General features: G+C 37.2%; 1 protein-coding gene and 1 long non-coding RNA gene across 9 annotated transcripts in view; one reads left to right on the forward strand and one right to left on the reverse strand.

The window, feature by feature from the left end:
* SLCO6A1 (solute carrier organic anion transporter family member 6A1) overlaps positions 1-14,666 on the forward strand; it is an 82,393-nt gene that overhangs the window by 67,511 nt on the left and 216 nt on the right. For 6 of the 7 annotated variants that reach the window (XM_054715033.1, XM_054715034.1, XM_054715035.1 and 3 more), the window contains 3 exons: positions 1,702-1,766; positions 3,339-3,476; positions 13,195-13,358. In XM_054715033.1, the coding sequence (XP_054571008.1) occupies positions 1,702-1,766; positions 3,339-3,476; positions 13,195-13,343 (352 nt within the window). In that variant the 3' untranslated portion in view covers positions 13,344-13,358. Of the gene's footprint in view, positions 1-1,701; positions 1,767-3,338; positions 3,479-13,194; positions 13,359-14,666 lie in introns of those variants that run through there. The other variant, XM_054715036.1, reaches the window with a different exon arrangement.
* Positions 1-14,666, reverse strand: part of LOC129148851 (uncharacterized) — a 60,174-nt gene that overhangs the window by 12,092 nt on the left and 33,416 nt on the right. The window contains exons 4-5 of one of the 2 annotated variants that reach the window (XR_008555841.1): positions 1,927-2,025; positions 400-481 (exon numbers count right to left, since the gene is read on the reverse strand). This is a non-coding gene — a long non-coding RNA (uncharacterized LOC129148851). Of the gene's footprint in view, positions 1-399; positions 482-1,926; positions 2,026-14,666 lie in introns of those variants that run through there. The other variant, XR_008555842.1, reaches the window with a different exon arrangement.

A 14,666-nucleotide genomic window follows, 5' to 3' on the forward strand; every position in this document is an offset into this window, starting at 1 on the left:
TAGAGGTGCCTTGATTAAAGCTTATAAAACTGACCCAGAACAAAGTGAAGAAAATGGTATTTTTTACCTAGGAAAATTTAGAAAACTTACAGAAGGTATGGCGCTTGAACTAAGTTATGAAGATAAGTAATTTCTCATAATGCAAGCAGACTGGGGACAATTTTTCAATAGGAAAAGTGAGCAGTGAAAATAGATACAAAATGCATAAAATATGTGGGCAAGGAGTTTTGTTATGACAGGAATAGCATAATGGTGAAATGGGACAAGGAGATTTGAGCTTCCTAAGGGCCTAATAATGGATGGTTTTCTTTGCCATGTTAATGTGAATGATGTTATCCTGTATATACCCGGAAGTCATTGACAATAAACTTCAGAAGTAAAAGTGACCAAATATGCATTTTATTTATTTATTCATTTTTCAAATATGCATTTTAGATAGAGTACCTTAAAAATAGTGTGGAAGATGATGCAAGAGGGAAAACTGTAAAAGAGGAAAGAATTTAGGACATAATTTTATTTTATTTCTTCTTATTATTTTACTTTTTAAAAAATCTTTATTGTTGAAAGTATTACATAGATCCTCCATTATCCCCCATTAACCTCTTTCAGCCTGCTCCCTTCCCTCCCCTCTTCTTATTTTTAGACTTTTTAAAATTTAAATCTTCATTGTTGAAATTATTACATATTTCCTCCTTTCCCCCCCATTTATCCTTTATATCCTTTCCCCACCCCTCACCCCAGGCCTTCACCACCCTATTGTCTGTGTCCATGGGCTATACATATATGCATTGAAGTACTTTGGTTGATCTCTTCCCACCCAACCACCCTCTCCTGCCTTCCCTCTGAGATTCCCCAGTCTGCTCTATGCTTCTGTGCCTCTGGTGGGAATGCAGACAGTGTGGAAAACAGTATGGAGTTTCCTCACAAAGTTAAATATGGAACTGCCATTTGACCCAATAATCCAACTTCTAGGAATATATCCTAAGAAACCTAAAACACCAATCAGAAAGAAATATGCACCCTATGTCCATAGCAGTACAATTAACAATAGCTAAGATCTGGAAACAACCCAAGTGCCCATCAGTAAATGAGTGGATAAAAAAGCTGTGGTACATTTATACCATAGAACACTATGCAGAAGTAAAAAAGAAGAATCTCTTACTCATTGAGACTGCATAGAGGGACCTGGAGAGTATTATGCTAAGTGAAATAAGCCAGTCAGAGAAAGACAAGTCTTATGTGATCTCACTAATATGTGGAATCAAATTAACAAAATGTTCATCTAGAAACATAGAAGCATGGAACAGAGTGAGAAATCTCTAAGGGAAGGCTGAGGGAGGGGAGGTGCATGGAAAGAAAACATATTTAAAAAAAATAATAATAAAGAAATAAAACCAAAGAATGAAGAAAGAGAAGTGGGGAAACTATGATTTTTTTTTTCCAGGATGCTGGGGCAGGGATTTGGGCCATAACTGCTTCCCCCTTGTGAAGAGAAAAATCTTGGAATTGGTTGGCAAGGGGCAGGATATGGAGAAATGGGAGAAGTTGTAATTCTTTAATTGAAGCAGATTGAACTCTGTTAATTGTCCAAAGATTCTTAGTTTAATTCATATACAGGAAAAAAAATTAACCTTGAATCTAGAAAACATTCTCTGAAGCTAATAATAACAATGTTTTAATAATATTGCTATTTGCTTGCAGGATTGTATCTGAGAAACAACGTTCTCTGGCCATGGGTTTGACCTATGTGATTTTGAGAGTATTTGGTATGAACTTTTAGCAATTTTTTATTGCATTGAAATGTTCATATTTTCATGTATCTATATTTTCACATGTACATTTACAATTTCAAATAGATAATAATGGCAATCAGCAAAACAAGTGAATGGGGGAGACAACACAATATAAAAAGATAATATAACCCACCTGTCACATAAAATATGCATTAATATTATATTCAATTAGAAGAGATCATTTATTTGATCAGAAGTATGTTCATCAGGTTCATCCAATTGGTGTGGTAAGCTGAAATAAAACACATAAGCATAATAATTATTCATTGCTTTATATTTGGGAAGTCAATAACTTAGACCAGTGCTTTTAAACATTTCATTACCAAAGTCACTGAATCTGATGTTTTTAAGGATTTGTATCCAAAGTACAAATTAATTTTGCTGCGGGTAATGCTCTCTGTACTCCAGGCTTTCTTAAAATAGCAAAAACTAGCTTTCAAATCCACATTATGACTATTATTAGGACCCCTATTCAAGAAGTTGATTGAAAACATTGGTGGGATAAGGAAACAAGATTGGACAGAAGACTGAAAAACATGATAAATGAAGTCAAGAATGTAGAAAAATTTAAGTGTGGCTCTGATGTGGATCAGAGAAATCATTCCATAGCTACATCAGTAGGCAGGGTTAAAATTAGCTTTAACAGGGAAAAAATAGAGGATATTTTTATAGTGAACAATGGTCCAGTAGACAAGGACAGATTTATAATGGAAGAGGGAGCATAACAAACAGCAAATGCATAAACAGAAAATAACCCAGTGAAACATGCATTTTTGAATGGGAATGGATAGGATAAGATGGTATTTCAGATATAGGCTGTTTCTAGACAGGGCTGTGCCATCAGAGAATTTTAAACTGAGGAGTCATTTTATCTGATTTACATTTAAAATATAACTGCTGCTGAAGGGATAAATAATAGAATATAATGTGGAGAAAATGGAAATGGAGGTTCTCACTAAAATATAAGACATATTCACAATAAATTGGATTCTGGGGTGGCAGTAGAGACAAAGAGAAATCAACACCTCCAATATACTATATATTTGGAGTTAGTGTTATAAAGATTTATCATGGATTGGAAAATTATCGTGGGAAATGGATAAAAAGCATAGTAGGCTTAGGATTTTTTTATCTTGAGCCATTATATACAGCATGACAGCACTCACTGAGACAGGGATTTCTGATATTGGGTAGTGGTTATTAAAATCAATATTTAGTATCTTCTGTTTAAAATACCTTTTTCTTAAATATTTCACTCAAAAATTCACAACAATTTTGAGATGTCAACTAAATGACAACACGCACACCATTCTGAAAAGATTCAAATCTACCAGGGATAAGGATTTTTCAAAAACACATTGTTTCTAATTATTAACAATATTATCTATAAGTAAATTCTTAGAGTATTTTATATTATCCAGGACCAATTCTTAGATAACTTAAAATGTTATGTTTACACTGATATTTAATTTTAGGATGAAAATTATTCTGATACCAACCTGTAATGTTTTTATAGAGAATTAACAATTAGTGCATTTTTCATAGGGACTATTCCTGGACCAATAACTTTTAAAATGGTAGGAGAAAGTTCTTGTACCTTTCGGGATAGTGGACACTGTGGAAGCACCGGAAGTTGTTGGATCTATAACCCGAAAAAAATGGCCCACCTATTTTTAGGAATATGTAAGTATTATCTACTGAAGAAATATAAAGAAGTAAAGTTATTTTAAAACCTTATGGTTGTTTAAAGTAAAGTACAGTAATAATCAACAATGAACAAATGGATACTTTGATGATTAAAGAAGCCTTATATCATTACATAGGAAATATTTTGGAAACTAAAGTACGATAGAATTTATGTAAATATTTGGGTCACTATATTAAATACACTGTTGTTTTATGTTATTCCTGAGTAGAGAGTGATGATTATCAGAATTTTAATTTAGGGAGTAATTTTTCCTGTATACATATCTAACCAAGTTATTTGTCCTTGTGACCCTTTCCCTTTCCACAGTAAAAGATTGTCTGATTAAAAATTATTTTTTGGCACTACTAAAGAGCATCAACATACTCTTACCCCATTTAAATGTAAATTTCATATTGTCTCATGCTCAATGATATAACAGTGTTTGGCACATAGCAAGCATTCAGTAATGATTGAACAAATAAGAGATATAGGGAACTGAGATGCTAGGGTGGTGTGCCCTATGGGCAAAATGTTGGGAAAGTCTAGATATGCTTGTATTACTTGGGAAACTTCACTAGATCTTCCTGTATTTCAATGTTTTCATCTGTAAAAGGAGGACTTAGACTACATAATTTCTGAAGTCTTAATCATTATTAACATTGAATGATTGTATTGTATACTAGTAGAAGCTATTGGTATGATAAATATTTTAAAGTGTTTTTATGTTTTGTGATTTTACTGAGTTCAGTAATTCAAAGAAGCACATAATGATAGACTATAATATTTAACAGGAACAATTATCTGTTTGATAAACAGTATACAGTAATACCTTCTAATTCAGAAATTAATTTTTCAGCAAACTTAGTCAACACTTAACCTGAATAAAGTAAAATTTAAAAAAAATATTAAAAAGTAAAAATGACATTTAAGAAATCAAAATAATTTTTCCAGAGATAATTCAACAAAACCATTAAGAAGTCCTGTTAGAATACTGCTGAGCCTTTTTTTAAAAAAAAATATTTTTTATTCATATTTTACAGAGAGGAAGGGAGAGGGATAGAGAGTGAGAAACATCGATGAGATAGAAACATCGATCAGCTGCCTCCTGCACGCCCCCCACTGGGGATGTGCCCGCAACCAAGGTACGTGCCCCTGACCGGGAATCGAACCTGGGACCCTTGAGTCTGCAGGCCGACGCTCTATCCACTGAGCCACACCAGTCAGGGCCTGCTGAGTCTTTTAATTTTCATTTTAGATAAAACTGTAACATGCTTAACTATTTTAAAATATAGCACATAATTGAGAAAGTTGATAAACTACTAGAGATCCTGCTAAGGAGCTACTAAAATAAGGTAACAATAATAAAGAACATAGGAAATTACAGTAAGAGAAAGAAAACATAGGAAACTGAAATAGAAATATACATTTGTGACAATTTCATTGTAAACTAGTACATTTTAAAGTGTATTCCATGAGTCATTTGAAAAACTTGGAGTGCTTTCTAAAAATATAAGTCATGAGGTTCTGAATTTGAATACCAGGATTAGAGGTAGACATATGCATTTTTAATAAAGCACCTCAGGTTATTTTAACCACAGTAAATTTGGAAGACAAGTAAGAGATTCTAGAGCTACACTGTCCAATATGGTACATCTTAACCACATATAGCTATTTAAATTTAATAGAATTAAATGCAATTAAAAATTCAGTTTCACAGTAACAATAGCTAACTTGTACATGCTTAATGGCCACAACTGACTGCTCTATTGGACAGTGTGGATGTAAAACACTACACAAGAAGTTCTATGCACACTACTACTGCAGATCAAGGCTTATTCAAAAGGGATCCATGAACCCTAGAAGCCCACACTGAAATTGAGTAGATTTATTAATCCTAAAATTCTATTTTTGTACATTTTATGTCCAAAAAAATTTCCCCTATGGAGGAAGGCTGTGGCATTCATCATCTCAAATATTTTATCACTCAGAAAAGTTGGTAAAATTTTTATCCTATCAATCTATCAGTTCCCTTTGGCAGCAAGAAGATTCTTCTGATCTTTTTTCTCTTAATCTTAAATTTCCATTGGAATGACTCATTACATACTTTTTACCTCAAATGAAGGATTCCCATCAGCTTTCTCCCTTTTATAAAAAAAAAAAAAATAGAAGCCTCGTGCACAAATTTCATTCACCGGGGGGAGGGTGTCCCTCATCCTGGCCTGTACTCTCTCCAATCTGGGAACCCTCGGGGGATGTCCGATTGCCATTTTAGGCCCGATCCCACAGGGATCACACAGGGATCAGGCCTAAACTGGCAGTTGGACATCCCTTGCACAATCCGGAACATTGGCTCATAACTGCTTGCCTTCCTGCCTGCCTGATTGCCACCTAACTGCTCCCCTGCACCGGCCTGATCGTGCCCCTAACTGCTTGCTCCCCGACAGCCTAATCGCCCCTAACTGCTTGCTCACCTGCCGGCCTGATCTCCCCTAACTGCTTGTGCCCCTGCTGGCCTGATTGTCCCTAACTGCCTCTGACTTGTCCCCTGCCACCATGGCTTTGTCCAGAAGGAAGCCGGATGTCTGGAAGATGTCCAGTCAACCCAGTCTAATTAGCATATTACCCTTTTATTAGTATAGACTAGAGGCCTGGTGCACGAAATTCGTACACTGGGGAGGGTGTCCCTCAGCCCAGCCTGTACCCTCTCCAATATGGGACTCCTCAAGGGATGTCCAACTGCAGGTTTAGGTCCGATCCCTGTGGAATTGGACATCCCTCTCACAATCTGGGACCGCTGGCTCCTAACTGCTCACCTGCCTGCCTGATTGCCCCCTAACTGCTCCCTTGCTGGCCTGATTGACACCTAACTGCTCCTCTGCAGGCCTAATTGCCCCCAAATACCCTCCCCTGCTGGCCTGATCACCCCCCAAGGCTTTTATTAGTATAGATATGACCCTGCACAGAAAATTTTAATAACCCTGCTTTACAATAAGGGCTTGACGATTGAATCATTAGGACCAGACACCAAGATTTCCTTTCTTTGAATAGTGGAGGGAACAATTATCTTGTCTTTAAGTTGCCCTCAAATTAAAATGAGATAATGACTTAGAAAAGTATAAAAACACCATATAAAGACAACTCTTTAAAATTCTCCCCTTCCTTCCTTTACAGCTTTTATTTAAACTTTGAAATTTATAAAAATTTCACTCCAATTTTCATTTCTTTACATTCAATATTATTTTGTATTAGTTTAAGGTTTTATATTAGTTACAGAATGGTGGTTAGAAAATCATATACTTTACAAAGTGTTCCCTGATATTTCTAGTACCCACCTGGCATCATACCATCATTACAACACTATTGACTATATTCCCTATTTAAGTGACAATGGGTTTACAGGTTCCTTTCAGTCTTTCTTTTGTGTTGCTCGTCCTTCCTTTTCTTCCTCAATTCTTCCCTCATTTTCTTTATATAGTATCTCAATTGGCCATCAAAGATCAGTGAAGGCACTGGGACACGCTTCATCCATTTTACAGACCAGGAAACTGAGGCCAATTCCAGTTGGCTGTGGAACTTGACTCAGCACACAGGAAGCCCTCAGAGCCATGCTCTTTGGACTTCCTAAGGGGCAGCGGCCCAGCAAACAGAACAAACCTTCCAGTGAGGCTTCCAAGCCTTTTTCTCAAGCACCTCTTCATTACGGATGCTCCACATTCTTTCCTCTCCCCGTCCCCTGCCCCCCATTCTTTACTGCCCCCGCTTCTCCGGTGCAGGTGGAAGGCTTCGCACTCACTGCCTAGGCATGCTCTGCCATGGGGCAGGGCACCGCGGGCTTGCTTTTGGGTCAAGGCAGGAGCAGGAGTCACTGAAGTGTGAAGGCCGCAGGAGCCTCTGAAGTGTGAAGGCCGCCTGAGAAAGGCCGGTTAGCACTGGGAGCTTCTCTGAATCACCTCAGTCAGTCTAGTACCCTGCAGTGCAGCACCCCTCCACTGAGGTGGCACCACCCCTCCACCCCCGCCTCAGGGGTGAGGGTCCTTGCCCCTCTGCCCAGAGTCCTTCCATGCCCCTTGATCCCTGGCAGGACTCTAGTACCTACTTGGCATCATACCATCATTACAATACTATTGACTATATTCACCATTCACCGGCGTCTTGGGGCCACTGCAGAACCTGTCTCTCTAGATGAGACAGATCCCCTTGGTCTCCGTGAAGCTATGAATCTGTGGCCAGAGGCCAGGTCTGGGTCTCAGCAAACCCCTGGCTGCAATGTTCCCAGGGACCCCTGGGAGCGGCTAGGCGGTCTGGCCTCGCCTCCCCGGGGCGGCGATGTTCCCAAGGACCCCTGGGAGTGGCTAGGTGGGTCTGGCCTCGTCTCCCCCGGCGGCGATGATCCCAGGGAACCCTGGAAGCAGCTAGGCGGGTCCGGCCTTGCCTCCCCGGGGTGGCGATGCTCCCAGGGAACCCTGGGAGCGGCTAGGCGGGTCCAGCCTCGCCTCCCCGTGCGGCGATGCTCCTAGGGACCCCTGGGAATGGCTAGGCGGTCCGGCCTCACCTCCCTGGGGTGGCAATGTCCCCAGGGACCCCTGGAGTGGTGGGCAGCGCTGATCCCAGGGACTCCCGGGAGCGGCTAGGCGGGTCTGGCCTCGCCTCCCCAGGGTGGTGATGAACCCGGACCCTTCCTGTGCAGTCTGGCGCTGCCCACCCCACCGCCTCCCCGGCCATGGGGTGGGCAGCGCCAGGGCCTACTCCGCTCCCGATGGACCCATTCTCCCGGAAGCAGGACATGGTGCTGCCTGCCTGCCTTCATATGCAAATTAACTGCCATCTTTGGTGGGTTAATTTGCACACTCATTCACTCTGATTGGCTGTGGGCATAGTGAAGGTACAGTCAATTTCCATATTTGTCTATTATTAGGTAAGATTATTAGTATAGATTACATAACATCCCTGGTTTGTTTTGTTTTTATTTATTTTTAGACAGAGAGGAAAGGAAAGGGAGCAAGAGAGAGAGAAACATCACTGATAAGAGAGAAGCATCAATCAGCTGCCTCCTACATGCCCTTACCAGGGGATTGAGCCTACAGCCCAACAATGTGCCCTAATTGGGACTCTTAACCAGTGACCTATTTCCTGGGTCAATGCTGAAATACTGAGCCATACCCACTGAGTGTCAGCTCTTTCTTTAATTGCACTAGAGAGATGATTTATAAGTATTTTGCATATATTTCCTATTTTAAATCGCCATGTTTGTTTTGTTTATTTTTTTGGTGGAATTTTTATTGATACACACACACACACACACACACACATACAGTAAAGAACACAAATTATGAATGTATAATTCAAAACATTTTTATTAAGTGAACATACCTATAATTAGAATTCATATAAATAAATACAATATATTAGAATTAATAAGTAAAGTTAGTAAGGTTTCTTATTATACATCAATATACAAATATCAATTGTGTGCCTATATACAAAAATCAAATACAAAAATAATATAATAACATAAAAAATGTAGTACCAAGAACAAAAGAATCTATTGAAAAGGGTATAAAATCTCTATAATAATGACTACAAATTTTATTTAAGAGACATTAAAATGTATATAAATGAAAAATTGATATGTTTATAGATAGGAAGATTTAAAAATGCTACTTCTAAATTATAACAGTGAGTGAACACAAAATATCAGAATATTTCCTCTCTAATAAAAGAGTAATATGCAAATTAACCATCACTCTGCGACATAAGCCATGCCCACCAGCCAAGCCACACCCACCAGCCAATCAGGGCAAGTATGCAAATTAATCCCAGCCAAGATGGCTACCAGAAGGGAGACTTGGGTTTCCCCGGCAACAGAGGAAGCCAAGCTTTCACACACTCTGTTGGGCCCAGGCCTCCAAGGATACAAAGTTTCAATTACAGAAGGTAAACAAATCCAAATGGAAATGGTGGCAGCCACAGATTGAGCAGGAGGCTTGGCTCCACTCCAGGCTACAAAGTTTCAATTGTAGAAGGTAAATAAATTCCAGATACCAGGGCCTCTGCTTGGGTCGCCAGGGGCGTGGCTGGCCTGCAAACCACCACAGGCCCCTCGCCCAGGCCTCTCCATGCCCCAAGGGAAGCCCACACTGATCCAGGACACCCTTCAGGGCAAACCAGCTGGTTCCCAGCTGTGAACCAGGCTTCTATCCTATCTAATAAAAGAGTAATATGCAGATTGACCATCACTCCAACATACAATATGGCTGCCCCCATGTGGTCAAAGATCCTGCCCCCATGTGGACACAAGATGGCCACCACAAGATGGCCAGCAGGGGAGGGCCAGTTGGGAGGGACCAGGCCTGCAAGGGAAGGGCAGTTGGAGGCGATCAACCCTGCAGAGGAGGGCAGTTAGGGGTGACCAGGCTGGCAGAGGAGGGAAGTGGGGGGCAAACAGGCTGGCAGGGGAGCAGTTAGACATCAATCAGGCTGGCATGGAAGTGGTTAGGGGGTGATCAGGCTGGCAGGCAGAAGCAGTTAGGGGAAATCAGGAAGGCAGGCAGGCGAGCAGTTGGGAGCCAGCAGTCCCAGATTATCAGAGGGATGTCTGGTGGGATCGGGCCTAAACGGGCAGTCGGACATCCCTCGAGGGGTCCCAGATTGGAGAGGGTGCAAGCTGGGCTGAGGGACATCCCCCGCCCCCATGCACGAATTTCGTGCACCGGGCCTCTAGTGTGTGTGTGTGTGTGTGTGTGTGTGTGTGTGTGTAAATTCACAAGGGAATTGGAATTCATATAAAAGCCAAAGCTCCAAGAATTATCAAGAGAATATTAAAGATGAAACAAAATTGAAGGATATATACTCTCAGATATCAAAACCTATTATCAAGGTATAATTAACACAGTAGGATATTAATGCAAGTGTCATCACACTGACTAATAGAACAGAATAGAGAATCCAGAAAGAAACCCACACATGCACACTCAACTTATTTATGGCAAAGAAAGAAGACACTGCAGTGATAAAAGAGTCTTCAAGTAAAGGCTAATGGCTCATTTTATATATGCATATCTAAAAATATATCTTGATCCCTACCTTGAATTGTATACAAAAATCAATTGTAAATTCATTGTAGATATAAATGTAAAAGATAAAACAATAAAGCCTTTTAAGAAAAATAGGAAACTATCTCCATGGCCTTAGAGTAGGAAGAGTTTTCATAAACAGGATACAAAAAACACTAGCCATAAGAGAAAAATCAGACTGTATTAAAAACTATTAAATTATGCTCAAAAGCAAAGTTAAGACAGAAAAGAGAGCTGCAGTGAAGAAGATAGTGAGAAAGGTAAAAAAGGTGTCAAATAACTAATGTCCAAAATATATAAAGAACTCCCACAAATAAGTAATAAGCAAAGGAGAGATAACTTAATAGAAAAGTGGACTGCTGGAAGCAAATTCCAGTAGTTAGCATAATAAATGCAAGAAATTTATCAGAAGGTTGATTTCACAGTCAGCAGGGCTGAAAATCTACATGTTATTACCTGCTGCTAGAACAGCCTAAGGCAGTTCCCCAAACCTGATGGTCCTTTATTGTTTATCAGGCCTTACCTTTGATATGTATATCTGCTTTGCTAATGGGCAAAATGTGGGAATAAAAAGCATTGGGTCCAGAGATTCAGAGTCCACTTCACTAGAAAGTGGAGCCTCCCCTGGCTCCACCATGCCTCCCAAATTTATATTTCTTGTCTAGTCTCTCAATTCATTTATGCACAGCTCTTCTCCAGATTCCTGAACCCTTAATGCGGAAAGACCCTAGCCGTGGACAAAAGACTTGAAAGAATTTTCACAAAAGTGAACAATCAAATAGTCAATAAACAATGGAATAGATAATAAATTATGATAAAATCAATAATAGAATATATACAACAATGAAAAAGGAAAGCATACAACTACATAAAATATGAATGAATCATACAAACATAATGTTATAAGAAACCAGACATAAATGAATATGCATTGTATGATTCCACTTGCATAATTTTGATTTGCTATAAAATATTTCTAAACCAAACAAAATTAAACTTTTTGTGTTAATGAATGTAAAGAAGCATGAAGAAAGCTACTGAGGTGTAGACAATGTTTTGTTTTGCCCAGCTGCTGGCTATACTGTGTTTGGTTTGTGAAGAATGTATCAAGCAACAATGTAAAAAATAAATTGAGATTTTTTGGTAATTAATATACAGTTATCTAATATGGATCTTAAGTGTTTGGTTTGATGGCTTTTTGGTAATTGAATGCACCTGTGGAACCAGCACCAAAACAAGCTATAGAAATTTTCCTGTGCCCTTTTCCAGGCAATTTCCCTCCTCCACAGATAAGCCTTGCTCACATTTCTATTACAATATGTTGGTTTTGCCTGTTCTATAAATTTATGCAAATATAATACAGTATATACTGGTGTTTTTCTTGTTGTTTGTTTTTGTCTGTCTTGCTTAATGTCATGCTTTTGGGAGATTTATTCATGTTATTCTATAGCAGTAGTTAGTGCTTTTAAATTTTTTAAAAATTTTTTGTGCATGTACTGTAGGTTATCTTTTCTCCTTTATGTACATTTGGGTTGTTTATGGTGTTTGGCTGTAGTATTTAAATGTGTGACATATTGTGTCATTATAAATGTCATACTCATTAATTTTTTCTATTTTATCTTTTGAAGCCACTATTATTAATATTGTTAGATAATTGATATTGTTGCTCTGAAATATTTTTAAAAATATATTTTTATTGATTTCAGAGAGGAAGGGACAGAGAGAAACATCAATGTTGAGAGAGAATCACTGATTGGCTGCCTCCTGCATGCTCCCCACTGGGATCGAGCCCACAACCCTGGGCGTTTGCACTTGACTGGAATCCAACTGGAGACCATTCAGTCCACAGGCCGATGCTCTAGCCACTGAGCCACACCAGCCAGGGCAATATTTTTTACTTTAATCAACATGTTTATTTTCACCCAAAGTTCAAGTACTTTTAAATAATACTTGTACTATATTAACTTTCTGGAACTTGAAACATGAAAATGACTTTTAAAACACTGTACAGTCAATTAATATTTGTGAAATACTTCTGTTTATATTTGGAAAATCATGAATATTTCAAGAAAAGTAAAGTTTTATGAAATGACTTAAACAGGTTTTAGTTTTTATTACTAATTAAGTTTTGAAGGTAGAAATCTATTTTTCTGTTTTTACATTCTGTAAAATAATAGCACATGTTGCATTTTTCTAGGGCTCCATGTTTAAGAAATCTAAAAGGTTTTATAGCCCTAGCTCGTTTGGCTCAGTGGATAGCATGTCGGCCTGTGGATCAAAGGGTTCCGGGTTTGATCCCAGTAAAGGGCATGTACCCTGGTTGGGGCACGTGAAGGAGACAACTAATCAATGTGTTTCTCTCATATCAATATTTCTCTCTGTCTTTCCCTCTCTCTCTGAAAATCAATGGATAAATATCCTTGGGTGAGGATTAAAAAAAAGGAAGTTGTGAAAACATTTTTAAAATCTCCTTTAAATAACTTGATATGTTTACGACATTAATTACATTTTACAATTGGGAAATTGGTACCTTTAGAGATAAAATATACTTAACTTTTCTTTGGTGAGTGAGTCTTTCCGTAAACATTTTTGCTTTAAATAAATTGACACATCTGATGGTTGTATTTTTTTTTTAATTTAGGTTTTTTTTGCAAACTATCCACCATCTTCTTCACTGCTATTGCATTTGCCCTTTACAAACATTTAGTAAAGGAAAACAGTGATATCTTAACTCCAACTGCAAAGAACCCAAAAGAAAAAGAAAAAGAAAAAAATAAATCTGATTTATAACTGGATCATCATTGTGTAAGAATTATGCATTGTCAACCTATCAGTGGAATATTATATTAATATTTATGTATGTTATATATTTATAGTATATTCATTATATTTATTTATGTAATGTTTATATTATTAATATTTATTGAATATTAATACATTTAAATGTAAAAATAATATAATTAAATGTTTAATAAATGAATGTGATACCTATGATTCTGTTATATTTTTAGTACAAATATAATAATATAGTCTGTGTTTTGAATTTTTAAAATATATTCTAATACAGGTGATATTTTCAATAGAATGATAATACTTTGAAGAAAAGGATGCAGTGGAAGTAGGAAAATACTGTTAATTCTGAGTATTTAATAATACTTGTACTACATTAACTTTCTGGAACTTGAAACATAAAAATGACTTTTAAGATGCTATATGATCAATTAACTCAAATTAATTCAAGTTATATATTAGTTATTGGCCTTTGGTTATATTAGATTACTTAGGTTTTATATGCTTTCTTTTTGTTGCTTTTTATTTGCATTGTGGATGTTTATTTCTCAATAAGTTTTCAAAATAAAATTAAATTTGCCAGTCTAATAAATCATATAATAACATTTTATATTGAGGTTATAATTATTATAAAAAATTTTTAAAACTTTAAAAAATTAACATTTTACTTAACTTTTATTTGATCATGGAAAGGTTTTCTTAGAAAATTTCTCTGGTCAATTGGCCAGTTTACAATACATATTTTCCATGGTCCTTTAATTTTAGTAGACATAAAATTCAGTTTGATCCATAATACCTCTCTATTTTTAACTTCACTTGAATTTTATTGATAAAAACTACCTGATACCTGACTTGATATCCATTTTTGTGCTTTTGTATTTCATTTTGTGATTAATAATAATTATTTCACGTGAAAAAACATTCAAATTTGTATGTGGAAAGTGTGTCAACCATTTGTGCAATTTTTCTTAAGTTTAAATGTGTCAATAAAATGTTTTTGTTATAATTACTTCATGTATTTTTGAACATCCATACAAATTATTTAGCAATTTTCCAAATATGGGAATGAAAATCAGATTGTTATAAAACAAAAACTTTTCTACAATGGTTTTTATTCTTTGGGAGAAAGAACAACTGATAACATTTCTCCTTTGATATTCATATTAGTCAATGATTTAGTGTGTAAGGGTAGAAATTGTTTTATTTGAGGTCATATATGGCAGAAAGAAATGTGAAGCAGGGAGTATTCATATCATACTATATACGTTTCTTCCTTAACTGCGACATGCAATTTATCAAAATTTATAAGTTAGTCTTTACGTG

Source organism: Eptesicus fuscus, chromosome 4 (assembly GCF_027574615.1).
Source record: "Eptesicus fuscus isolate TK198812 chromosome 4, DD_ASM_mEF_20220401, whole genome shotgun sequence".
Lineage (NCBI taxonomy): Eukaryota > Metazoa > Chordata > Mammalia > Chiroptera > Vespertilionidae > Eptesicus > Eptesicus fuscus.